Source organism: Erpetoichthys calabaricus, chromosome 12 (genome assembly GCF_900747795.2).
Source record: "Erpetoichthys calabaricus chromosome 12, fErpCal1.3, whole genome shotgun sequence".
Taxonomy (NCBI): Eukaryota; Metazoa; Chordata; class Cladistia; order Polypteriformes; family Polypteridae; genus Erpetoichthys; species Erpetoichthys calabaricus.
This window is the reverse complement of record NC_041405.2, coordinates 125,783,450-125,810,685: the sequence shown is the minus strand read 5'-3', so window position 1 is coordinate 125,810,685 and position 27,236 is coordinate 125,783,450. Positions and strand designations below refer to the sequence as shown.

Sequence of the window (27,236 nt, the reverse complement as noted above, 5' to 3'; positions counted from 1 at the left end):
CCTGCAACTTTTCTCCGCAGTCATATCACCAATAAACACTAGTGACCCACTTCCATTGGCAGTCATGAATACTTTTGCAATAACACTGCCTCCACCATGTTTCACAGATGATGTAGTATGCTACAGATCTCATTCTCTTCCCCATACTCCTCTCAATGCATCATTCTGGAACATATTGATCTTAGTTTTATTTGTCTAAAGAAAGCTGTTCCAAAAGTGGACTTTTTTTTTTTTTTTTTTTTTAAATATTTTCTGGTGAAGTCTAATCTGTCCTTCCTATACTTGAGGCTTACCAGTGGTTTGCATCTTGTTGTAACCCCACTATATTTACTTTTCAGGAAGTTTTCCCTAGATTGTATACTTTTGCAATAGGCTTACCTCCCAGAGAACATTCTTGGTTTGTTGTGAAAGGGGTTATATTTCGCTAAGGAAAGAATGCTGTGTTCAGCAGCACAGTTGTCTTCCATAAATGTCCAGGCCTTCTGGCATTCCTTCTCTTTAAGAATGTACCAGATGGCTGATTTGACCACTCCTAGTGTTTCTGCTACCTTGCTAAAGGGTTTGTTTTGTATGTTCACATAGGCTTCCAGATTGGATAGGGAAGGAGTGTTGAGATTGATTTAGAATGAAATGCAAATATTTGTAATGTAGTAATAATTGTATACATGACTAAACTGTGTTTAAAATAAAGTAGTCCTGTTTTTAGTGGTTCACATTTTGCAGCATACTGTAGAATGTGATGATTTAGCAATGCATATATTGCTGTGTTGGTTTCTTATCTGCAAGTAACAATATGAAAAGATGCAGCTTTGTGTTGCTTCTTGTGACTTTAAAAGAAAAGAAAATATGAAAAAGTATTTTTGGAAAAAATGTTTTAATTCTTTTCAAAATGTTATTGTTCAATACTCTGTTCGTAGTGTAGGCAACAGTGAGTGAACCAACTAAATGTAGTAGGATATGATTATCATTAGGGAAAATTAATAATATAGTATTGTTGCATTTTAAATTGCTATGTATCAGTACACTGATTGTTTTTAAGCCCTTCCTCCAAAACCCATTACCATTGGAAATGTTATCAGTATTTGAAGTGAAGCCATGATCAAGAGGCTTTCTTTCATATGAACGCTTAATTTATTAATATATTCATTGTGAAAACACCACTTTAACATTATATATGTATATACAGTACCTCACAGAATTGGTTGGATGAAGTAATTATGGTATGTGTGTGTTACATATTTTAAATGAATATTCCTTGTTTTACTGCTGAATATGTTGGGATACTTCAAATCAATTGCCACAATTTAAAAAAAAATAAAAATAAATAAAACCTTGAGTGGGATTGTTTGAGCCTGGGTTTGATTTCTAATTAAGATTAATGGTTTGAGACATCTTTTTACTGTAGGAAGATGATGTTAGTCATGGCTTTAGTCATATACCTGTAAATGAAATACATTGCAATATATTGCAGAATTGAAATCTTAGTTATCATGATAACTTCATACAGTGGGATCCCTGGCAATTTCTGCCTGCAGAAAATGACACGTCTTGCAGTGACATTGTGGGTGGAATGTGAGCAGCCTTAAAAAATTAGACCAGATGGCTTCTTCATTTTTAGGGGACTGAAAAGACCGGGAATAAACAATCTAAATGTGCTCATATATTATTACCCAATTACTGCAGATGGTCAACAGGATCCAACAATGGCTGACTTTTTTTTTTTTTTTTCCTTTTAACACTGTAGTTAGAAACATATGGGTGACCAACATGAGAAAAATGCAAATGTTGACTTGAAGCGAACCTTTAGTGCTACATACTTATCACTTTTTTAGGATCTTAATGTATTTGTATTGGAGGGTTTTCAAGCATTGTAGGGTACAGCTGTTCAAGAATTGCATAACTGATTTGCACACGACAGACAAATACAGTGACACATCATTGATTGCAAATATATTATAAAGCCTAGGTTCCTTAGAATAGAAATATTTGATTCTATGCTGTCAAGCCTGTTTTATCTTACAACTAAAGTGCTACGATGTATGTCTCATGCTGTTTCCTTTTGAAAAAAAAAATCTTAAGTAACATTCCTACCACAGTTTGTTTCTTTTCATTAACTGAAGTTTAATATTTCCCTTAGCTAACGGTGCTGCACATATATTTAAAAAAAAATAAAAAAAAAATCAAAAAACCCTCTTCATTAACATACAAAGGCATTCATGCACTCCCCACTTAGTGCAGATCATCACAAACTTAGATAAGTAGCCACATTCAGCTGCTGTTCCTGTGATTGTTCGCAGTATTTACCTGAGCCAGCATAGATTTTTTAGTTGTGAGTAATGGCAGGTCACACCACCTGCTGTTTTTAGAGAGTACTAGTGACTGTTTTTCCTTGCTAAATCTCTGCACAACTAATACATAAAATTAAAGCAGATCTGACAAATTTGCAACTCTACATTGGTGGTGTTTGAGTGAATGTAGATGCATGAAATGTTCCTTGCAATAGCTTGGCACCCAGTTTAGGTTTGGCTTCTGGATTCCCACTTGACCCTGAACTGGATTCTTTGATGGATAATGTTACCTTTTACAATGTATAATTACTGACAGTGCATTGACCTTTAGGCCGATTTGCTATAACTTTATTGCCACCTTCAATGTAATTCTTGTTGGCTGCAGTCTTGCATACAAAAATTACTGGGAGCAGTGAAAAATCAGTACTGCTGAGCCATACCCACCTAAATGGTACAGATGTAACCTGTTATGACTATACAAAAATAGGAAGAGTTATCCTCCTTTATTGGAAGCACCTACCTACTCTGATGCCACCAACTCTTTTAGTTGAGCACCTATCCCATGACCATTGTTTTTTGACATATGAAGCTTAAAAATAGTTTTAACCTATTTCAAATCACAATTTTATCCATCATATGATAGATTAAAAAAAAAAACAACAAATGTATGCTTTAGTTTATATGCAGTACTCTGCAAAAGGCCACCAAAATATTTTTAAAGCTAGTTAGTGTTTACTTGTGTAAACATTATAAACAGAATACATATGGGTAAACTAAGAAGTAACCAGAATTTTGTGTTTTCTCCAAAAACTTGAAATGGCTAAAATAGCAGAAATTCCAAAAACTGTACAAGGCACACTCAGCCATTCCACATGCAGTATGTCTGAATTCTTCCAGAAGCACACTTGATTGAAATGGATGAGGTAGTGGGTTGACCCATGTACGATAGTGATGCAGTTTAACAAATAAATATGTATTAGGTATTAACCACAAAGCCTTAAGTATCTTGGGGAGAAGATAGATAAGGATTAGAGTAACATGCTTTAGCAAGTATGCAAGATGATGGCTGAAAACAAAGTGGAAGATACAGAAAGCTGTCTTCATCTAATAAAAAATAAATGTCACTAACTTTAGGATATCAGATATCCAAATGTGGTTCCTAAGTGTCTTACACTAAAGTACTCACTTTGTGCAACGAAAGGTTAAAAGAAATGGGTTTGCAAGTTGTCTTGAAGCCTTCAAGTGGAAACCACACTTGGTGAAAAACAACAAGCAGAAAAGGTAGCAGTATGCCAAAGAACATAAAAGCATGGAATGGCAAGCCGAGGCAGAAAGACCTATGAGACAATAAATACAAATGTGAACATTTTGGTTTACAAAGTGCAAGTCAGAAGAAGTGTTGGCAAGAAGTAGATTGAAGGCCGTTTGCCAATTTTTGTGCAGCACACATTATGGTCAGGGGTGCATTTCAATAATCTCTGTAGGGGATCTGGTAAATATTGATTCAATTATAACTGTTAACAAATGTAAAAATATTTTGATTTATCATGCTCGTCCTTTGTGGAAAATAACCTATTAGTAAAAACTTTTATCTTTCATCCCAGTAATGCCACAAAAACACTGCAGATTAATTAAGACCCTCTTGGAGTACAAGTCTGCAGATCGAACACTAACAGTGATAGATTGGCCACATCAGAGCCCTGACATCTGCATGATGGAAGTTGCATGGGATTTCTTGGACAGGAAAAAGAACAAAAAGCAGCCAAAGTCAAGAGAGGAGCTACTATGGCAAGTCATTCATTGCCTAGATAACTAGCTTTATAAAAAATTCTTGGCTGCCCTAAGACTTCTAATATTCTTTTTATAGGTTAATTATAATATATTTTACAGTATATATGTTAAAACGATTACAATGATGTACTCCTTGTATTATTATAATTGTTTTTGTAATTACAGTATCACCGATTTCTGTTTATCGTACTATTATCTATGAGCAGTAGCCTTACTTTTTAATGTTGCAATGTTTAACTGAATAATTTCCATTTGATTAAAGGACTTGAAAATGGATTTTGCATGTTGTTTGGTGCTTTAAGAAATGAATACTAGTTAATACTTGTATTCCATATAAGTAGTAATAATAATAATAATAATAATAATTCCTTACATTTATATAGTGCTTTTTTCACTACCCAAAACGCTCTCCATGCAGGGAAGACCCGGGAACTGAACCCATGATCTGCTTATTGTGAGGCAGCAGCGCTACCACTGTGCCACCTTAGTGGTACAGTAAAGTGATTAAATGGAACATCATCTAATGTTTGTTGTTCAAACCTTAATTCAATCTTTTTCAGAAACCTGCCACCTTGTTAAAACTATTTAACTAGTTAACTTCAATGATTGGTCGAGTTTAGTTAACATAGACAGCCTATCAGGAAAACAAAGTTCTTTGTTCTCATGTATTATGGCACATTTTGGAAGTAATTGTTCTTAAACTTTTTTGAGTGTTTTTTTTGATATGTTTTCAGGCGTACTTTATATGCTTGGTTAAATAAACATCTAATCGTTGCCAATTTGGTTAATGTCAGCTTCATTTGGTATGGACTTTTTTTTTTGTTTTAAGATTGGAAGATTTTTGCTGAAATGAAGATTTGATTAATTAATTTCATTTTATGCTATTTTAACAGCCCTCTATTTGTCACATGGAAGATTGGTAGAGAAAAGCGGCTTAGAGGTTGTATAGGTACTTTTTCTGCTATGAATCTGCACTCAGGACTCAGGGAGTACACACTTACCAGGTAAGCAATTGGTCACGTTTCTAGCTTATAATGGTGGGATCCTACAGTGATTTGGGGGACATGAGAGAGTCAAGATACTGCTCATCTGTTTAGTAAAGCCTGTGTAGATTTCACAAGTGTATGCCGAAAGTAACTTTTATCCATTTGTCAAATCTGTCTGTTTACAGAGCAGACTTAATACAGTTTAAATATGTGAAAAACGATCTCACAACCTATAATGACACCATTTCATGTGAGCACAATAAAATTAAATATGTTTCACATTTTATAATTGTTTCGTATTCAAGTTTTTAAAGGCACAGAGCCCACCTTTTTAAATGGCATCTTTCAATATGCAAAACTGTTTTAGCTCTTGCTAAGTTTTGATCTTCCCGATTGTCATTGAGTGTGTCTTGACATGATCTCCCAGAAGGTGCACCTTTTTATAAGCTCAGAAGGCAACCTGCTTAGCAGTCAGCCGTTGCAGCTACTGCAGTAGTTAAGTATATCAAACATGTTTTCCAGGAACACATTTCCTCAAAAGGAATTTGAAGCGATAATTACATACCATGCCTCTTTTGGGACTCTTCAAATCCTTTGCAATATGCAGATTTTTTTAAAGTATTTTCATGAAACCAAGCACTCTTGGAGCCATAAAGTTACATGGTGGGAGTATTTTGAGCAAGGGCACTGATTATTTTCATGTACTAGGGCAGTGAGTTGTAAGTAAAGGAGATACCACCCATCTCTGCATATTCTACCATCACCAGTTATTGTAAGAGGCGCTGAATTGATTGTTAGTCTATATTAACTGTACATTTGATACCAGATACCTTTAATATATTCTGTGCAGAGAGATTCAGCTTCTTTGGGTGAGATGATAAAAATAATTACATGTGCAAACTTGTAATTGCTGCTGCTTTTCTTCAAATATCTTGCCTTACACATAGGGGAAAATCTTAAATACTAAACAATATAAATAAAATTTCCCTGGTAAACAAACCTTAAAAGTGAGCCCTCTTTATCAAATAATAATACATTTTATTTATATAGCGCCTTTCCCATGCTCAAGGCACTTCACAGAGTTTAAGATAGAACAGCAGGGTATACAGTATATAGCATTGTACAAATAAGATAAATAAATAAAGAAGATTAAGACAGTAAATTCAGAGAAAAAAAGCCTAACAGACAACATAATTGATGGTCTAGCACACACACAGGTTACATGAGCATCTTGACATAAAGGTAAATTGAGAGAAGGGTAATAAAGTCAAGTAGATCTATATGCCTTCCTGAACACATGAGTTTTGAGTTGTTTTTTTAAAAGAATTCATGGAGTCAGCTGACCTGATTAATTTTGGTAGGTCATTCCAGAGTCTGGGCGCTATACAGCTGAAGGCCCTGTCACCCATGGAGTGTAGCTTAGTGTGGGGCACAACATGATTGCCAGAATCAGAGGACCTTATCAAAGACAACTTTAGTCAGAAAAATGTCATACTCATTGTCTAATCTGCCCTGCATCTCCCTTCTCTATGACAAGCCAGTCCTTCATCAGCTGTCTTATATGTTGTTGCACTATAAAGAGAGAACAGTTTAAATTGTTGAATCGTTCATAAGTTGAAACACTTGAATTCAGTGCCCTCTGAAACTTATTCTCTTTTACCAGTTTATTCATGGACTGTATCCTATTGATGGAAGAATACTTCTGAATGATCTAAGTCTCAGATGTGCAATCACCGGCTTCTGGAAGTGTAAACATTCCCTTCCACCCGGTATGTAAGAGGAAGTGACGAGTACAGATAAGAGGATTTAGTTTCAGTGAGTGCAGGCTTTATTAAGGCTGTTCATCTTTTGCTTTTGGTTCAGCCTTCTGCTTTCTGTTGATTCTGTAGACACTGGTGGTTGTCTTCCTCTTGCTATGAAATTTCACTTCTTTTGGAATTTTAGTCAAAGCATCGCATCTTTTGGCTGTTTTATTTGGTCTGAGCTGTTCTTTAAAGTGGCCTGTATTTCTTCTCGTTCATGCCATTTTTTTTATTTAAATGGATTTTCAACCCTGTAGTGCTGTTTCTTGTATTCCGTTTATTTACACTACAATGCTCAGTTACCAGACCCCCCCAATAGTTAGTTCAAAAGCATTCATGCATCTTTGGAAAAAAATGGACTTGAAGGTGGCCTTTATACTTGAGGTGCCTGCTGACTCTTTCCAGTACTCAGTGTTTCTGTGAAGTTTGTCATTTATTAAGTTGAAATTTGCTGCAAGAATTCTACATTCTGCAAAATAAATAAGTCAGATTGTTTGCATTATACACTTTCACTTGGTATTGAAGCTTTTCTAAACTTTGCTCACTTCAGGTGTTTGTTAGGCCGAGTGGTGGCTCTGAGGCTAGGGATCTGCACTGGCAAGCGGAAGGTTGCCGGTTCAAATCCCGTAAATGCCAAAACAGACTCTGCTCTGTTGGGCCCTTGAGCAAGGCCCTTAACCTGCAATTGCTGAGCGCTTTGAGTAGTGAGAAAAGCGCTATATAAATGCAAAGAATTATTATCAAAAAAAGGATTATTTGTTTTTGTTTTGGGAATCTTGGTTCTCATTTATAGCCATCTGTTATCAGGTCTGCAGAGACTACAGCCTGCTCTCAGCTTGGCCTTTTTGGTATTGTTGAGCTCTGATGGTCTAGGCAAAGATCCTTTATATTATGAGAGCAACATGCTTGCTGTTTCCGCCATACATTTCAAACCATTTTACTATAAAACTTTTTTCCTTCTGTTATACTCTGTTCAAACATATAAGCTAGATTTACTGTGTGTCAGTATTTCTATTGAAATATCAAACCTAAAACTAAATCATTGTTCTGCATATGTTATGGGCATCTGTACCATTTGCATGTGCTTTGTTTAGGATTAAAATACCCAGTGTGAGGCTTTTTTATTGATAAAATTATTTCTTACGCATAATAGGATCACCCTAGCGATGTTGCTGTGTGGGTAGTAACTCACATTCACCTGAAAACTTCAAAATAAACAAAAAAAAAATGTGTACCTGCACTGAAGCAGAGAGGCAGTCTCCTGCTGCTTTGCAAAGTTATTTTTCTGCCCAAGCATTTCCTGAAGTTACTTTTAAACCCTTTCAACCCCCATTCATTTTTCCTGCATTGTTTACAATGCCTTCTCAGATTTTTAGTTCTGCCAGTTCTTGGTTTTGAATACTCTGGGTGCTCTCTCATGTTTTCAGTTTTCTCTTATAGAGATATTTACCACAAACATTAAATAATCACTCGCTTGTTCTAAAGAAGTAATGAATTATTCAAATAGTGTTCCACTGGTAGTGAAAGGTCACCTGATTGGTCAATTTGTTCACTGTACATGAAGGCTTATAAAGTTTCTGTGTAGTCTGCCATCAGGAAATCAAGTTACATAGCAGAAGTACATTGTTACAGCAGGTGATCTTTGCTCAGAAAAAAAATAGTGTAGTTTTCCAAACTAAAATGTTATCAAAGTACAAGCTTCAGAGTTTGAGGAAGCATTTCTTACAAAATGAACATGAAGTGAATAGCATTTAAAGGTAAACTTGCAGACTAGTAAGAGAGAGTCTTATCTACACTTGAGGCACACAGTGTTTAGAATTTTGGATTGAAAAAAGTAAAGTATATGTTCAACATCTCAGTCACTCTAATGGTGGAAATATTCATGCTTATTTTCATTATTTACTGAATTAAGGCTTGGTACACCTTATTCCTCATTTCTTAAACCCCTATAGAGTTTCTGTGTGCCTTTAAAACAAAAGAAGGAGAAGCAGTGGTGCAGATTTAAAATTTAGGTCTAACATTTGCCTGTGTGTGTTGCTTCTGTGTGCTGCTACATATTACCCTTGTATCACTGACCAGAAGCGAAAGACCATTCAGACTTTGTTTTTCTTGTTTTCATGTAAGGGTGGTTATCCCCATGCTTCAGGATCTACTATATAGCTGTAGTAAGAGAAAATGTCTAGAAATATAGTTCCAAAAATGTTTTCATTGATCATTGCAGCGTTATTGTAATATGAAATAAAAAAAACATTCTTTTTAAGATGTATAATACAAATAAACTCCACTTTGAGCCATACAGGTATCCTTCCATCAGTTTCTTTTGCTGTTTTTCTTTCCTGATTAATTAATTTTAGGGATATATAGGGCTAAAACCTCAAGTTAACAGTGTTACTGAGGGGGCTGCATCAGTGTGTATTTATAAATGGAAAAAGTAAAGGCTATTCTAGGGCAAAGAAAAAAAAATTATTAGAGACCCTATTTTTGGCAGCATAACCTTCATAATAAGTCTGACAAACAAGTGGTGACCAGTCTGTCATACTCCTTTGGTGACACAGTTACACAACCAAAAAACTGTATCTCTGACTTTCTTTTCTTTTCTTTGGCAAGATAATATCCCTAGAATGGTTCCCATAACCGTACAAGTCCATTGCATTTTAATTGCGACAAGATCATTTGACCACAGAGGAGAGGGAGACAAATCTCCATTCATCAGAGTTCCTGGAGAAGTTGAAGCTTTGTATGGATCCACCATCTGTCCTAACAGTCAGTCACAGTTTAGATGACTGAGGCTAGCTTTCTGCTAACCTAGTCTACAATATTAGACACAGATGCTGAACAGACTAATAAGATTAAATCATTTAATCCTTTGGATCCAAATATCTCTGCAACAACAACAACAACAACAACATTTATTTATATAGCACATTTTCATACATAAAGTAGCTCAAAGTGCTTTACATAATGAAGAAATGAAAAATAAAAGACAAAATAAGACATTAAAATAAGACATTAGTTAACATAGAAAAGGAGTAAGGTTCGATGGCCAGGGTGGACAGGAAAAAAAAAAAAAAAAAACTCCAGAAAGCTGGAGAAAAAAATAAAATCTGTAGGTGTTCCAGGCCACGAGATCACCCAGTCCCCTCTGGGCATTCTACCTAACATAAATGAAATAGTCCTCTTTGTAGTTAGGGTTCTCACGGAGTCACTTGATGCTGATGGTCATACAGACTTCTGGCTTTTAATCCATCCATCCATCAATGTTGGAACATCATGGTGCTTTGAGTAGATGGTGGTGGTGCAAGCCACCACCAAAAGGACACCGGAAAAGGAAACAGAAGAGAGAGTAGGGGTTTGTACTGATTTTAGAGCCACCATGAATAGTTATTATAATGAATTGGATATACAGAGTATCAGGATTTAAATTACAGTAAAGTTATGAAAAGACCATGTTAAAGTAATGTGTTCTCAGCAGTTTTTTAAAGTGCTCCACTATATTAGCCTGGCGAATTCCTACTGGCAGGCTTTTCCAGATTTTAGGTGCATAACAGCAGAAGGCCGCCTCACCACTTCTTTTAAGTTTTGCTCTTGGAATTCTAAGGAGACACTCAGTTGAGGATCTGAGGTTACGATTTGGAATATAAGACGTCAGACATTCCGATATATAAGATGGGATGAGATTATTTAAGGCTTTGTAAACCATAAGCAGAATTTTAAAGTCAATTCTGAATGACACAGGTAACCAGTGTAGTGACATCAAAACTGGAGAGATGTGCTCTGGTGTCACTTTACATGGGTAGGAGTAGCAGCTTTTCAGTGTAGTAGTTGCATCTAGTGCCACATCAGTAGAAGAGAAGAGAAACGTCAGTAACAGGTCATAATGATTGACACGGCTCAGTTGCTTGTGGAAATGCATAAAAAACATTGTATTCTGAACAGCAAATCAGTAGTTGTAATCTCAAAATCCAGGATAAATAATATTTTGAATATTATTGGATTTTAGTTCTCATGTAATAATTAACTGCAACCTTTACTCTTTTAATCACTCCCAAACATTGAATATGCCTGACTGTGATTAACCAGTAGGAGGATTCAACCTAAATTTGTACAAAGCTAGAATAGTATCCTGGTAGAAGTTTTATTTTAAGCAGTTCATTACTAGAATTATTGTCTGTGAGTAAAGTAGCTTGTGTAATTCTGCTCATTTTGATGAGTCCGTCCTCTTTATTATCAAGCTGAGGTCTTTTATTTCATGTGCCTTGTTAAGAATTGAATGTTGCTGATAGCGGTCATTTATTGTTAAGTTAATTTTTAGTCTTTTAAATAGGTTAGCTATAATAATAGAAATTAAAGGGAGGTCAGTAGGGCTGTGATTCAAAAACAAGCCTCCACATGGTAGTTTACATTTAACAATCACATAACACATTCTGTCGCTTGTACTGTGTCCTTGTGTTTAGTGCTTAACTTTCACCAGTGGATGGCTCATGCGATTCAAATGGGTTATAAAGTGTTGGCAAGCTTTGTCCATTCTGTGTGCTGTCTTTTTTAAGCATATTGAAACACTGAAACATTCTGATTATATGACTTTTCTTCTTATTAATAGCTTCATTGGAAATTGTTTTAAGATGAAGGTGGCCTAATGGTGACGTGATGGTTGAAAGGGACTGACCTCCGTCAAGTCAACGTTGTAGTTTGAAATTCTATAACGGCATATTGTTAATTAATTTTTTGTTGTGTTTGATTGTTCATTAAGAAAATAGCAGTCATTTGTTTTCCTTCCTGGGTTGTGCGTTTCTGAATTAGTGTGATCAAAACAATGCAAGGGGGATTCATTTATTTTGTTTTCTGGGTTTTGGCCATCTATACTTTCATTGTCTCCCTTGGTATTTCCTGAAAATAAAAATTAGAACTTCTTTTCATTGTTACCATTTCCGGTTAAAACATTTCCTCTAGCACACCTTGGTCTGTGCTGTAGGTTGGAAAAATTGTCATACAGTGGGCATGTTTTCTTTTTCTTCCAGTTTCAACACTTGTTTAAATCCTGCTATGATGTTCAGAAATGTACAGTTCTTTGATACAATTTTTTTTCATTTACTCCATTTATGTAAATGTCACTGTTTTCTCTGTGATTCCTCCAGCATGTTACTTTAGTATTTGGTCCTTTGCTTCTTAATCGGGGAAAGGCTTAACGTCTATGGCAATGCTAGACAGGTGCAGCCCCTATTTTAACAGAATTTTCTTTTTTCATAGTCTGCTTATACTTAAAATTGCAAGATCTACACAAAATTTACAGATCTGCATGGGGAAATGCTTCGATCTTAAAACATGTTACTTTTCAGTTTCCTCTTATCAGAGGCAGCTAATAGCTCTCAGTCATCATAATCATATGGGTCCATAAGGTCTGTATCTCTCGGGAGGAAAAGGGCTGGGCACCAGATAGTGAATGCATATGTGCACTTACATTGTAGTTATTTGTCATAGTTTAAATGCAGCCTGTTTCCACTGAAAGATTTTATGAGTATGAATGTAGTGTTCTTTTTCAGGTAATTGATAATCTATTGTAGAAGTACTTGCTGGCAGTTTTCTAGAAGCAACAATGCGGTGGGAGTGTTAAACCATCTCTTATTGATTTTCCAGTGTTAGGGTAGTATTTACAGGTGAACTGTAATCTCTATGTTAAAGAGAACATAATAATATAAGTTTAAGAAACACAGCATACAAATAAATGAATGTTTCATTTTAATTTTAAATTCATTTTGATGTTTTTGCTGCCCCTGTGTGTTTTAACAGTGGAAGTACAGCCACATCACAAGCCACTTAGAATGAAGTATAGTTTTTCCTTTGACTCATATTTGCAGAATTTGTTATGCTTAATAGCATAATTGATGTTTTGTTTATGGGCCTCTGGCGTCCTTAAATCTTAACCCAGACAGAAAATGGAAGAATTGAGATATTTGATTCCATTTTGCCTTTTGATATATCAAAAGCTTTTGTCTCACATACTATAGAATAAACAGCAGTCTGGATACTACCTTTAATGCAGGCAAAGTGTTTTATTCAATTAATTATCTTGGTATTTATTTTAACTTAGATTTTCTGGATAAGGTGTTGCATTAGATTTTCCCCCATGGCATTTTAGTACTGAAAACGACAATTGGACTATATATATTTTATTCCTATGCCTTTAATGAAACATTGGTTTGATACTTAGTTTATTGCTTTGTCATTCATTTCATGTAATAGCACAACTATATTAATGTTACATTTAAAATATGTTAATATCTTTGGACTTTTATGCATCATCTGGTTTTACCCAAGGCCCTGTTATTGTCGTGGCCTTTATAGATAAAGTACTTTCAAAAGAATATTAGTCTGCTATAGAAGTTTAAAGCCATGAGGAACAGTGTTTTTTCCACCTAATGAGCACAGTAAATGTGTGCTGTAGTACTGTAAACATATTTATTATTTATAAATTTTGTAATTGCCCCGTCAACTATAATTGTAACAGATGGCATGAGAGAGTGATAGCCAGCCAGGGTGTGGACAAAATGTGAGAAAGTTGGTATAATGTTGGGTCAGTTTGGCTCACATTCTCACCTCTCTGTGTTTAGCATGAAAAGCTGAAACATAGTATGCTTAAAAATTAATAATTTTTTTTTTTTTTTTTGTCTTTACTACTGGCAGCTTGTACCTTGTATCTTAACACTTATGCCCTTATTATTTTCTTATAGTATTTATAATTGAAGACAATTTTTTAAAGCTAATATTCGCCACTTAAATGTAATTAAAGGCATTGACCTCTAACCACTAAAACTTGGCAGTAAACGTTACCCTCTTTTTAAAACCAATCTTTTTTTTTTTTTTTTTTTTTTTTTCTGTCCCAACGAGTACATACATTTCAGTTTGTTATACACAAGGCTGTTTTTCAAAGTAGTAACCCAAATGTTTTTAAATAACTTATGCTGAGTGTATTGTATGTCATTAAATTGACACCAGGCTAATTCATGTATTGCTCCTTCTCTAGCAGCTTTACAGGTAGATTGAAATTTGAAATGTAGATGAGTTAAGAGGAGTTTCTTCCTTTTAAAAACGATTTTTTTTTCTTTCTGATACACGCACTGGGGAATATGGCAATTAAGTTTGATTGCACATGGTGTGTGTGTTTTCCAGTTTCAGTGGCTTAAAGTGGATAAACGCTCCCCATCTTTTGAGTCTAGGTAATGGAAAAAAAAAAACTTGAGGAGGTCTTAGCTGTGAAAATATTAAACTGTTCAAATTTTTAGAATGTAAGCTGAATGTGCTAGTGTGTGTAAATCAGTTTAATTCAGAGTTTCTAGAGAAAGCACTTGGAAAGTCCCCATGTCATCTCCACAGAAAGTTTCTATGAATAGCCATGCACTCATTATCAAGCTCTTAGTTCAGTTCAGGGATGTTGTGGTCTGTCTCAGCAGCGCAGGACACAAAATAAGAACCCGTTTTGTCACAGAGCACACTTGCACACACACACACACTTACTCATACAGACGTTTTTTTTGCTTTCCTCATCAGTGGTCAAGCTGAACAAGGGATTTTTTTTCTTTGCATTTTCATTATTTCATAATTTTCTAAGTGCTAGCCTTGTCATTTGTAGCTCTTGCTATGCATCTGGCTTTGCTTTAATTATTTATCATTTGTATTGTTCAGTTTTTTGGCCATTTTTGGCTAACCCTCATAAAAATACACGGACTTTGAAAAGTTCTGTTTAGTTCTTTTATACATACTGTTTTGTCTTTGTTTATATTTTGAAGAAGGATGCAAATTTTCTGTACAAGAATTCAGATTTTGGCCATACTGTTAGAAGAAAGAGCTTTTTTCTTTGGGATTTGGGTAATGTGGCATCTTTTAAGAATCTTTGAATTACTTGAATTACATGTATCAGAGTATTCTTTAGAAGTCTATTGGGTCATTTATTAATGACCTAAATAAAACAATTCTACATAAAATGATTTAAGGGAAAAAATGTATATTAACTGAAAGGAAGTCTGTATCCAACTCCTATTGTGATAATGTGGCAGAACCACATCAAACATGTGGCTTATACATGAAATCCCACAAATGTCTAAGTTAAAGCAGTTCTGTAAAAAGCAGTGGGCTAGTAATTCTCCACAGTATTATGTGGCTGCCTAGTAATGACAGAAGTCTGAATGCTGTTTTATTTTTTTTTTTTTTAATGGTAAAAGTCGAGTAACCATTTATTGAGTCCAGGGGGCCCAATTATTTTGTTATGTGTTTCATAATAGCTGGAATAATGCTACTGCCATTAGTTATCGTTAGCTTGTTTATAGCATTGTGTGCTGTGCTATAGCTGGGAACACACTGACCCATGAGGAATAATAAGGTTGTATTGTAACTTACCATCAAGTAATAATCTTACATAACTCCTATTAATTTTCATATGAAAATCTCTGATCACATTGATTTCTGTGATTAAGACATAAAAGTCCCTTTTTAATTATTGTGCATATTGCTTTTCGTAATTAATAACCCCCTACACGTACTACATGCATTGTTCTAAGAAGGCCTATTACTTTAAGTGGCTCTTAGACTGTCAAAAGGCCCTTTTCCACTATTGCAGTAAGTGCTCTTTTTTTATTAAATGTATCATTTTTAGAACAGAGTGATGATAATTTGTTTTATTGAAAAAAGATTAAATTGTGCAAGTAGCAACCGTTGTATGTATTGCACAAATACAGGCTATTGCAGGAGTTTGCCAAGAGATTGAGAGGTTTGAGTGCTTATGTGAAAAGCTTGAGTCAAAAAATCCCAAGAAATTGACTTGGCAGTTTTCCCTGGTTAAGACATGATACAGTTCTTGGAAAATCCTTAGGTTAGCGTGTATGAGTGAATAAAGATCTGGTAAAGCACACCAAACCTCACTAAGTCATCATGTATGAAACGCACTCCCATCTGTATGAATGAACCATTCTTCAGAGGCTCAGTTAATGAAGAAGGTGTCCAGAAAGTGGAAATATTTTGAAATATGAAACTACAGTCGTTCGACACAAAGAGAATAATGTTGATCTTGGTTACTACCAAACATCAAGTATCCACTGATCATCTGTGGGTGAAGTTGGACACATGGTGCCCGCTTGTTGGAAATTGACTTTTATGGAGGAGGAGTAAAAAGATAATATCTTTATCACTATATCTTCGAAGTGTTTAGCTCTGGGAATTGTTCAGTGGCCCCATCCGTAGTATTTTAAGTCTCAAATATGTCTGTGTTTCAAGTACATTGTTAAAAATAAGTAGAGCAAAGGCAGCACACAGTGTTAGAATTCATATGTATTGCCACATGTACAGAATAGTTTGAAATTCTTCCATGTATGACATATCAACATATTTTCTCTTTCACCAAACAAGAAGAAATAGTCTGGGGTGGTTCTGGTATAAATAAATTAATGAATTTTAGTAAATTCCTTAGATGTATAACTTTTAACTTTGACATTAAAAATGGATGCTTGCCGGGCCAAATAAGTAAGAATATCCTTAAGACAAATGCAATTTTTTTTTTTGCTGCCAAGAAAATAATTAAACATACGCTTCTTTGCCGCTTGTCATGCTAGCTCACATCTGTGGAGCTGACACTGCATGCCGTTGCATTGTACTTGTAGGATACTGAAACCATCTCGCACTGCAGTTTCTTTGTAGACTGCAGGTTGAGGTGAATGAATGTGAGACCAACAGAATTCACTATTTTTTGTTTTGATTCTTTCCCTTTATCTTCAGGCATATTAAAAAAAAAAATATGTGCAGCCATAAGGTATAATAACCAGATGTCCCATATTTCCCGGGGTAAACCCAGATCTCAGCAGCAACTTAGGTAATCTAAATTTTTCTTTAAAAGCTTTACTCTTTCCATACTTTAGACTTGACTACTTTTTCTACTACTGTTTCTCACTAGTGTAACTTATGTAGAGATTAGACTGTACATGATTTTTGCATATACCTGTAGTTCCCTGCTCCAGTAGATGCATTTGTATCATACATTTGATCACCAGTTGCATCAGTTCTACTCAATACAGTCCTGATTCAATCAATGAGATGTCTATGTTGCGATGCTTACACCTATGACAATGTGCATACAATGTGCACTGTGCATGAATGCAAACTTGAAAAATTATACATGAAAAACACGTTTTGACCTGACTACATTCAGCCAAGCACCTTTGCTTTAGTAAATTGCAGCAACAACATTGCCTGGTTTTGCTCTAAAATCAAACACTGTGAGTAGTGATTTAAATCCTTTTCCACTTTTTTTTATTCTCACTGTTAGGTTAATGTGCATAAAAAGTTTGCCTGCAATGCGCTGATAATGTAGACTGTGTGATCTGAGTGCTATTGTAGGGCCCTCTCCTAGTTATTTGGAACTGTTGAATGCATGATGTAATAGGTAAGTAAATGTATTCTAATTACTGTCATTATATAATTGATAAACATGAAAAAACTGTACTTAACGTACATATATTCATCATTCTGAGCCAAAGTAGCATGATGGCCTAGAAGTTAGTGCTGTTGCCTCATGGGTGCAGCCCACTTGTTCTCCAAGTGAAGTTTGCACATTCTCCCTGTGGACCGCTCGAGTTTTCTTCAGGTATTCCAGTTTTCCTCTCACTTCTCAAAGGTTTTTGCAATGGGTTGATTGGTAACTTGATGAAATGATCCCCTCTCCATTACTGGTTTCTGCCTTTTGCCCAGTGATGCCAGGGTAGTCTTTGAACCAGCATAACTCTAAATTACGTTAGCTGTTTTGAGAGTGTTGTTTTGTATTTTCATTGCATGCCACACAGTCCAGCAACAGTAGCCCCTTTTACTGTGAGCCACCCCAAACTCTCTTTCCCATGTTGATTAGAAGACAATTTGGTCATCCTGCTCAAAGGAAAACTTCTCGGTGCCCATATGTATCACTTTCAGTACCAGTTCTCAACCTGCGCTATGTTTTACACGTGTCACAACCCTGCGTGTAGATATTATCAGTGATAATGGAAAACAGATTTGACCAGTAAGGACGTCAGGCCATACCTGGAACTGTAGTTAAGATACAGCTTGGCTTGATGATGGCTAATAAGTAAATTAGGCTTGATGATATGCATGGCAGTTTGCTTAATGCCAGAAATGTAGATGTGTGTGGTTTTACTTTTGTTAATTGTTTGGATCTTGCCGGTCATATTTTTATCCTTTTGTCTTGGCTTCAGATGTTTGCATGTGCTGTGTATTGTTTGTTAATATATGTTATATACAGTTGAAAATAATAAGCTCTTAAGCATATATGGTAAAGCTCCTTACAGAAATGTGATTTTCCCAGCAAGGCTGTTTGTGGCAATTTCTGTTTAGAAGGATTAGTACGAAAGGTTGAGTACACCACTGGCTTGAGATCCAAGATCAGACTTCTGATTAAAGTCTAACTGGAGAAGGGCCTACAGTATTATTTGTTCAGTAAATAGATTATTATTTAGCTCATTTAACAGCTTGCACCTTACAAAATGTCTGACAGAACAAACAGGATTACTGTACTTTGTCAGATGGAAACTCGCAAATGGAATAACATTTAGGAATGAATGTAGTACAAGTAGGATGTAAACTGCAGTAATGAGGAGAGTCCTATGAAAGAATAAAGAATAATGCACTCTGAAATCTGGTAAATTAGTTCTGGCAAAGTAATTTTAATGATCAAATAGCAAGGCACTGTAGAGGTAAAGCAGGAAGTTTGTTTCTAACGTGAGAGAAAAATGGGGTCTCCCTGTTAAATGAAATACAGTAATCCCTCCTCCATCGCGGGGGTTGCTTTCCAGAGACTCCCGCGAAATAAGAAAATCCGCGAAGTAGAAACCATATGTTTATATGGTTATTTTTATATTGTCATGCTTGGGTCACAGATTTGCGCCGAAACACAGGAGGTTGTAGAGAGACAGGAGCGTTATTCAAACACTGCAAACAAACATTTGTCTCTTTTTCAAAAGTTTAAACTGTGCTCCATGACAAGACAGAGATGACAGTTCCATCTCACAAGTTAAAGAATGCAAACATATCTTCCTCTTCAAAGGAGTGTGCGTCAGGAGCACAGACTGTCAGAAAGAGAGAGAGAAAAGCAAACAAATCAATAGGGCTGTTTGGCTTTTAAGTATGCGAAGCACCGCGGCACAAAGCTGTTGAAGGCGGCAGCTCACACCCCCTCCGTCAGGAGCAGAGAAAGAGAGAGAGAGAGAGACAGTTTGTTTTTCAATCAAAAATCAATACGTGCCCTTCGAGCTTTTAAGTATGCGAAACACCTTGCAGAATGTCGCTTCAGGAAGCAGCTGCACAGAAGGTAGCAACGTGAAGATAATCTTTCAGCATTTTTAGACGAGCGTCCGTATAGTCTAGGTGTGTGAACAGCCCCCCTGCTCAATCCCCCTACGTCAGGATCAGAGAAAGTCAGCACGAGAGAGAGAAAAGTAAGTTGGGTAGCTTCTCAGCCATCTGCCAATAGCGTCCCTTGTATGAAATCAACTGGGCAAACCAACTGAGGAAGCATGTACCAGAAATTAAAAGATCCATTGTCCGCAGAAATCCGCGAACCAGCAAAAAATCCGCGATATATATTTAAATATGCTTACATATAAATTCCGCGATGGAGTGAAGCCGCGAACGGCGAAGCGCTTTATAGCGAGGGATTACTGTAGTTAATTTAGAAGCCTCACAAATTGACTAAGGTACAGTGGTCCAGATTCAAAGTCACCAAACTAAAGGTATTCAAGTGAACTCTGATCATGTCTAGGGAATATGAACTCCTAGACTGTCATTAATTCTGCCTGTTATAAGCTGATCTTTATTCAGTTAAATGGCTTTTAAGAAGCCATTGATAGATAACAAACAAGAACATGTATGCTGACGAGTTAGTGCCTCCTCTGCAGGACATGCTTATTTGCATTTGCAGCACCTCTGCAGAGCTACTAACAATATTTCTTATAGCTCTTGGGCATAAACAGAGTGCTTAGCAAGCACAGTGAAGGCTTGCAATAAAGTTCTGCTAATGATATGCTTTGAACTTGGCTCTTGATGTCCAAATCTTTTGTTTGAAATCTTGCAGCATTTTAATTCTTCCTAAGTGTGCAGAAACCATAGAAAAGAAGTTAATTAAATCATGACCTTAATAAATAAAATGGTTACCAGATTAATTAAGAAACTTACTGGGGTGATGCGCAGTTGCATCTTTTTGCATTTTCCATTACCAAAGAGATACTGAGGGGCGTGGCAAGTTTGGAGATCTTCACAGCTCCAGAAAGGCCATTTTACAGAGTGAAGTTTACACTGCTAATGTCTTTTTAGTTCACATTTTAAATATATCCCTCACATACTGTATGTTAGGTCAATTGAGAATTCTCAGTCATTTCAAAATGAGCACAAGGCTATTTTAACTGGGTTTGAGCGTCTATCTTATGATTAGATTAAGCAAATAACAAAAGGTGGAGGATCAATAATTTATTTGTAAACAGCAGTATGTTCACTTATTGTGAGTATTGCATTAGAATTGACACACACAACTGATTTAAGCCTGATTTTCAGAATTTGGCCCCTGTAAAGACATTGTTTGAAGAGCAGAAAAAAAAATCCCCTCAATTTTTCTCTTTATAAAGCAGGAGAATACTGGAGATGTTTTACAATATGTGTTTTGTCTTGTCAGATTGTGCCACCAGGGACAACTGGAGAATGGTTGAAAGTTAATTTTCACGCCTTTAGAGTACATCCTGCCACACTCATAACCCCTTACCTTTTCATTGATGTACATCATTTTTCCTATGAAGCCCATAAAAGCCTAACTTCTTTTTTATGTTTGCTATTTTGTTTATTGGAAGTTTGAATGGGGTCTGCCACAAAATTGTTCAGATTATAGGATAACATTTTGCTGTAGACTTTTAGGAACAACAACCAAAAATAAAAGCAGCGTCATGTCTGTTTCATTGTTCAGGTTGCTCTGGTGACTCACATAGCTATTTTTTGTTGACAACAATGGGGTATTCACAATATTTGACTGGAAAGCGTTTCCTAAACCTGTAATTTTGCAGTTTTCACAGAAAGAAACTACAAGAGTCATCGCTTGCATTTAGGGAAGCATTTAAACTATATTGAGCAATGAAGAGATAGTTAATCCAAAATTAATGAGATGTTGGTATATTGAGTCAGTGATCTAAAATTAAAGGACAGATTGTAATTTGAAATAATTTGACTTACCTCTACCTGAATGTCCTCTTAAAAATCCATTTGCATTACATTAAAAGCATTTAAAAATTTGCAGTAGTGCCAAAGATGGGCATGGCACTTGAGCTGTGAAGTGATAGCTATTTCAACACTTTTTGGTTAATCAGTGTCTTTTGACTCTTATCCACACGCCACAAAGACACAACTTTCTAAGCTTTCCTATAAGTATGTTCAAAGTCAAATCTAAATGTCAATGACTTTTTGTAGAGAATGTACACTACCTGAAAAATCGGTTATTTTATCTTGCAGAAGTCTTTGCCTGCAAAGTGATGGCCATTTCAAGACTTTGGTTAAATCAGTGTGTTTTGACTCCCACAAGATAGAAAATGGAAGATCAGATTTTGTAGTATAGACTAAGCCATCACTCCACTTTTAGTGAAACAAAGAGCTTTCAAGTCATGAAAGTAACATGAGCAAGAGTGTCTGGTAAAGAGAGCTGTATGGGTTAGTTTGACCATTGTTCAGTTCTTGGCTGTAACAGAGGGACTTGTTCTGGGTAGAGGTCCAAATCTGGTACAAGTTGACACATTTTTATTAGATAGCACTCTGTTATTAAACCATTTTAATAGCTGGACACCTACTAAAGAAGTCACCGAATTGACTATTTTGTCTAGTTAGAATGGTTAACTGGCTCTAAAAGAATAGGCTAAAGGCTGTGGTTTATTTGCAGTTCTTTGTTGCATTAATAAAGTTCAATTCGCATTTATTGTCCCACAAGATAAATTTAGTTTGTCTGCAGATTTCTTACAGAGAGACAACTGTGAACAAATAAATTAGTAGACATAATGCTTATGAAGTAGTACCAGATGGCACAATTACATATAAAAATTAAACCACCATTGAGACTCAGCCAGTGACAAACAAGAATGATAACTATTCAGCAAGCAAGCAAGTTAAGGATGTTTAATAAAGTAAGACATATTTAGAAAGTTATTACAAGCTGGAATGGAATCTGAAACCTGATGGCAGCAACTGGAATTGTGAATGCAGTGGGTGAGAGATTTCTAAGAATATACACTCTGTGTTTTGCAAAATTTACTTATTAAACTGATCTGGCAGATTTGACTGTTGAGATCTCAATTTTACTGCTCCATTTAAAAATTAACTTTATACCATTTTTGTTACTAATGTTAATATTTCAAAGCAAGCAGAAGACCCCATAAGTGAGACTCAATACAAGATTTGTGTTAAGAAAAAAAAAATCATAAAATAATGTTAGAATTCTTGTTAAAAGGGATGCGCTTCCTTAGACAGTAGACACATTTTTTTTTTTTTTTTTGACGACTGCTTGCGTGCTTTCATTAAGTCATTCTTTAGTCTGATTGTCCCCAGGTATTTATAACTTTTAGCAGTCTACTCCCCCGTCTTTGATTATTGAGTCGTGTGGTGAATTGTTTCTTCTGTAATCAATTATTATCTCTGTTTTTTGTCATTTTAAGTCACGGAAAATACGCATCACACCAATTGGCAAAATCAGTTGCTTTATTGATGTTTTTGTAATTAAACATGGTGGAGATTTACTTTCTCTCTGCAATTCTAAATATTTAGAACATGAGCTCATTCCACTAGCATTTTTTATTAAGAAAAAAATATTTCTAAGCAGTGTAAAATTTGCAGCAGTGTTGAAGGCCTCTTTGGTGATAGCTGACACTTTGGCTGGCTGAATGAGTTAGAGCTTTCCTTATTTTTGGTTATATGGATTATATAAGTCATTAATCCTTCATGTTTTGAATTTTACCCATATCATCACCAGCTTTCCGTATTATTTTTAATTTGAATATGTGGCTGTGCAGCCTTTGTTCCAGTTGATTAATTTTGCAAGCACAATTTTCTTGGTCCAGTGCTACCCCTTAGTATTTTGCGTATTGTTGTGAAAGGTCCATTCTTGCAGTATTTATTACCTTTACATCATCATAACAAACAGTTTGAAGGAGTGTTTTTCTCCATGGAGACAATTAATTAAAAATGCCTTTTCATCCATTAGTTTTTCAAATGTTTAGACTAACACAAGTTGCCTTATTATTGTATTTAATGATCCAACCCTGCATAATTTGAGTGGCATTGATACATAGATCTCTTCTTATTTGTTTAGTTTTAAAGCCTTATAATGAAGGCTAAGGGTTTTGGAATTATAAATGTCTGCTTGGTTTACATCTGTTGTGAAGACTGACTGCACATTGTTTTCTTTTCTTGTCTAGGTTTACTATTTTGGTTTTTTCTCCATTTCAGCCCTGTCAGATTTGACTTTTTAGTGCATTCTACATTTAATTTTGTTTTAAACTTAATTAGATTCAACCTCAGCCTTGATGCTCTGTCATTTTTCTAGTAGTTGATTTATTGTAATGAAATTTCACAAAGGATTTGGCCAGTGGGCATTGCAATGTTTTTACTAAATTGCTTAGCCATAAACAACATTCATTACAGCTTATAAATATGGAATGTCTCTTCCTAAATTATTTTTGTATCCCATTACCTTTAGCCAAAGCCAAGCAGACTATATTCACAAGTTTAGGATTTTCCTGTTTATCTGATTTGCAGAAAAAGAATAACTTGTGATGGTACTGCTGTTCTATTTTCAATCTGTATACAATTCTGTTTCCTGAAGCTGTTCTACAAAAATGCAGAAAAAACATGTTTATTATATTTTATTAAAGAGTGAAGCCCCAAAATAAATAACCTGTAGTTCTAGGTTGAATGGGTTGGAATTTATATTTATTAAAAAGCAATGCTGTTGACATAGTCACATTTTTAATGGTTAGCCTCATCATTTTTAATGATGCAGTTAATTAAATGTAGAGATTATGGATGCTAAGCCGTGGTGCAGAATGAGTAGGAAGCACAGTGTCAATTATGCATGTTTGAAACAAGGCAAAAAAAAATGTTAACAAAGTATTTCTTTTTAGGTTCTCATATATACTTTTGGAGATGCAGTAATTGTCAGATAGCTTCATATTGTAATATGAGCTCAACCTATATAAAAGATCACCAATGAATACCTAAACAACTGTCCTTTTGGAATCTCTTTAATCATTCTCAAAGGTTTCTGGCAGCGGGGGTTATAGAGGTCTTTTGAAATGGCTGAATGTCTCTGAGCTACAGCTTCCTTCCGGCTCATGCTGTAATTTACCTTGCACTTGTTTGCCCCTACATAACTTTCATACTGTGTTTTCTTCATACTTCATGTCTCTGTTTGTCCGCTGGCTGCATTACACAGGCTTACAGCATCCTGATTCAAAGCTTGAATCCTTTTGAGTTAGTATGTTTGCTCTAATGTGGGCTGCAAAATGTCTTCGCCTTTTTTTCCTTTGAAATACAAGTTCTGGGCCTTGTGTGACCATTTAGGATTTGGACCGTCTCAACCAGTATTTTCAATTTGCCAATACTTTATTGAGTCTTAACAGTGCTGAACCTAATGTTGTGGATTAAAATCTTGTGCCCAACTGTTGCATGTCAGTGTAGTTTTTCTCCCATATCTCCAAAGATATAAAATTCTAGATAATGAACAGGATTCCAAATTGTCCCTTGTGCGAGTGGGGTGATCAATGGCCTTCTGTCTGGACCTGTTTCGTTACTTGAGCCCACTGCTGCTGGGATAGGCAACCCTGATTGGTTTGAAAGGGGAATGATGTGTTACAATAATTTACTGATATCATCAGTGTTTCTTGACAGCCTTATGCTGTGTAGCTTGTTTTTCCCTTAATGTTATAAAATGAAATGGTTGTCGTTTTCATTTTAGCTATGCCTTTTAATTTGTATTGCCTGGTATTACTCCCTAATTTCATCAAATAGTTAACTGGCCCATAGCTTAGAATTCAAAATTTCAGTCTTTGGATCACTGTTATTCATTTTGCCTATTAGTGTTTTAAACCTTTTTGTTACCTTGAGCTCTTTCATCACTTTGCTAAATGTGTCTTTTACTTCATACCTATGCTTCGGTCCAGTCAGTGCCTGGACTAGACAGAAGCCGAAGAGTTTGTATGTTAGTAACACGTGTCAGGTTGCTTCAAAGAGGTTTTTATTTTTAATTGTTACCAATACCTTAACATTAATAGCAATAAATTATTTTGCTGCATCACATCACTAAAATTGTCTTCCAACAAAAATGTTACAGCATTCATTCAATCATTTTCTACTTATTCTAGTATAGGATAGTATAGTCCTGAAAGCCTGTCCTGGCCCCACTGGGCATCACCATGGTTTGGGTGTTAGTGCATAATAGGGCACAGTCACTCATACACAAATCTTCACTAGTACAACAACAGTCTGGTGTCCCCAAGCAGTATATCCAACCTATTTTTGGAGTGTGGGAGAAAAATTGTGTACCAAGAACAAGACAATGTTGACATGACATGAGAAGAATGTCCAAATTTCATACATTTGATGGTTGTGCTAGGATTTGCAACATTAACTACAGAGACACCTAATGCAGCAACATTAACTACAGGGACATGTTACACATAGGAATATAGCACCTTAATGCCTCTTCAACATATCAAAATCATGCTAGCATCCCAGTGAAATAGAGATAAATAGTGCTTTCACTGAGGAATGGGATGTGGTGTTTTAACAAACTTTTTCCCTTTACAAGATACTAATATTTATTTAAATCTATTGAGTTTTCTGTTGTATATTAAAAGAAGACTTTTGTTTCTGCAGTGCCCTTAAAGACAGCCGCTTTCCTCCGATGACGAGGGATGAGTTGCCGCGGCTTTTCTGCTCAGTGTCTCTTCTCACCAACTTTGAAGATGTCGTTGATTATCTAGACTGGGAGGTAAGAAAAAGTAATTTTCTGCCTTGTATCAAAACCATGTAAATATGTTATGTGATAATGATTTTAATTTTGCTTTATAATCAACATCACTTAAACCAAATGACAATGTTAATGGTAGAATACAGGCTGTTTAAGTGACCTGTACAGGGTAAATGTGCAATTCAGTAGTTATGTTTTGAAACTCCAACATTGTGATTTTAAGCTCAACACTATGGCAGTTTTGTTTTGTGAAAGGGTTAGAGATGTAGTGGCAAATTCTTTGTGGGTTCCAGTTTAAGATGGCTAAAAAAAAAAAAAAAAAAGTTTAGTCTCCAAAGATGTATCCTTGTAGTTGGTGGTCCTGGAGAGATGGTATTATTCTGGCAACATTGGGGACCAGGCAGGAAGCAACTCTTAACACTTGATCTTCCTGGATACATTTACATTCACCAGTTCTACCAAATAGGCTTTGTAATTGTGGAGGAAAACTGGAAAAAAGTTGAATTATCAGAGTGCATTTAAGAGAAAGCCCTGCCACTAAACACATTATCAAAAAGTGAGCAAAATAAGTCAATGCATTGTATGTTTATAGTTATTTGTTCAAAATTTAAAACCATGATTATTTATTATAGAAGAAAATCAAGAGTTAACAAAAACTGGTCCAGCAACTTGAATTGAAAGAAATGGAAAAAAAGGGAATTTTAGAATGTGCTGAAGTGTATATTTGTTACATTCATTAGTCTTATTTCTGTTGTGTACTGCTTCCAAGTTTTTAGTGCACTGAGCAGCATTTCCAACAGAAAGACAGTTCATAATTCTTCATCACATTGATTATTACTTAATTCCTTGAACATTAAACTTTTTTCTTCAAGTAAGCAAAATGAGTTTTCCACATTAGAGTAGACAGGCATGTTTACATGCATATAGTATTCATTATGCATATTTTCAAGCCTTCACTGAACATTCCTGCAGCTTGTGTTATATGAAAAAGAAACCATATCAGTATTGCTGTTAAGGGCTCTTCTGCAGTTTTGTTGTAATTGTCATTATGGAAACATGTTTTTGCATTTGAGTAAGGCCATACTTTGGAGTGCTCTTTCTTGCATACATTTTGAATTCCTAAATGTAGAAGTTGATACACTTTGATTGCATAATACTGCAGTGTTTAGGGGTAGTGTTCCAACTGCACTTCTGCCCTGTCCACTCAGAGGGAACTCTTCACATGCTTTTCTCACTACTTTTCTCACTGAATGATGTGACAGCAGCCATTTTGTGCCATTCCACTCACTACACATTAGCTGTTAGGTGGTGAAGGGGTGAGAGATTGTTAGCCAGTTTAGTGATGAAA

At 35.6% G+C, this 27,236-nt stretch overlaps 1 protein-coding gene across 2 annotated transcripts in view; it reads left to right on the top strand.

Annotated features, from left to right (window-relative positions):
• Nucleotides 1–27,236, top strand: part of ammecr1 (AMMECR nuclear protein 1) — a 165,628-nt gene that overhangs the window by 82,573 nt on the left and 55,819 nt on the right. Inside the window, exons 2-3 of one of the 2 annotated variants that reach the window (XM_028816099.2) lie at nucleotides 4,973–5,083; nucleotides 25,795–25,909. In XM_028816099.2, the coding sequence (XP_028671932.1) occupies nucleotides 4,973–5,083; nucleotides 25,795–25,909 (226 nt within the window). The remainder of the gene's footprint in view (nucleotides 1–4,972; nucleotides 5,084–25,794; nucleotides 25,910–27,236) is intronic. The other variant, XM_028816100.2, reaches the window with a different exon arrangement.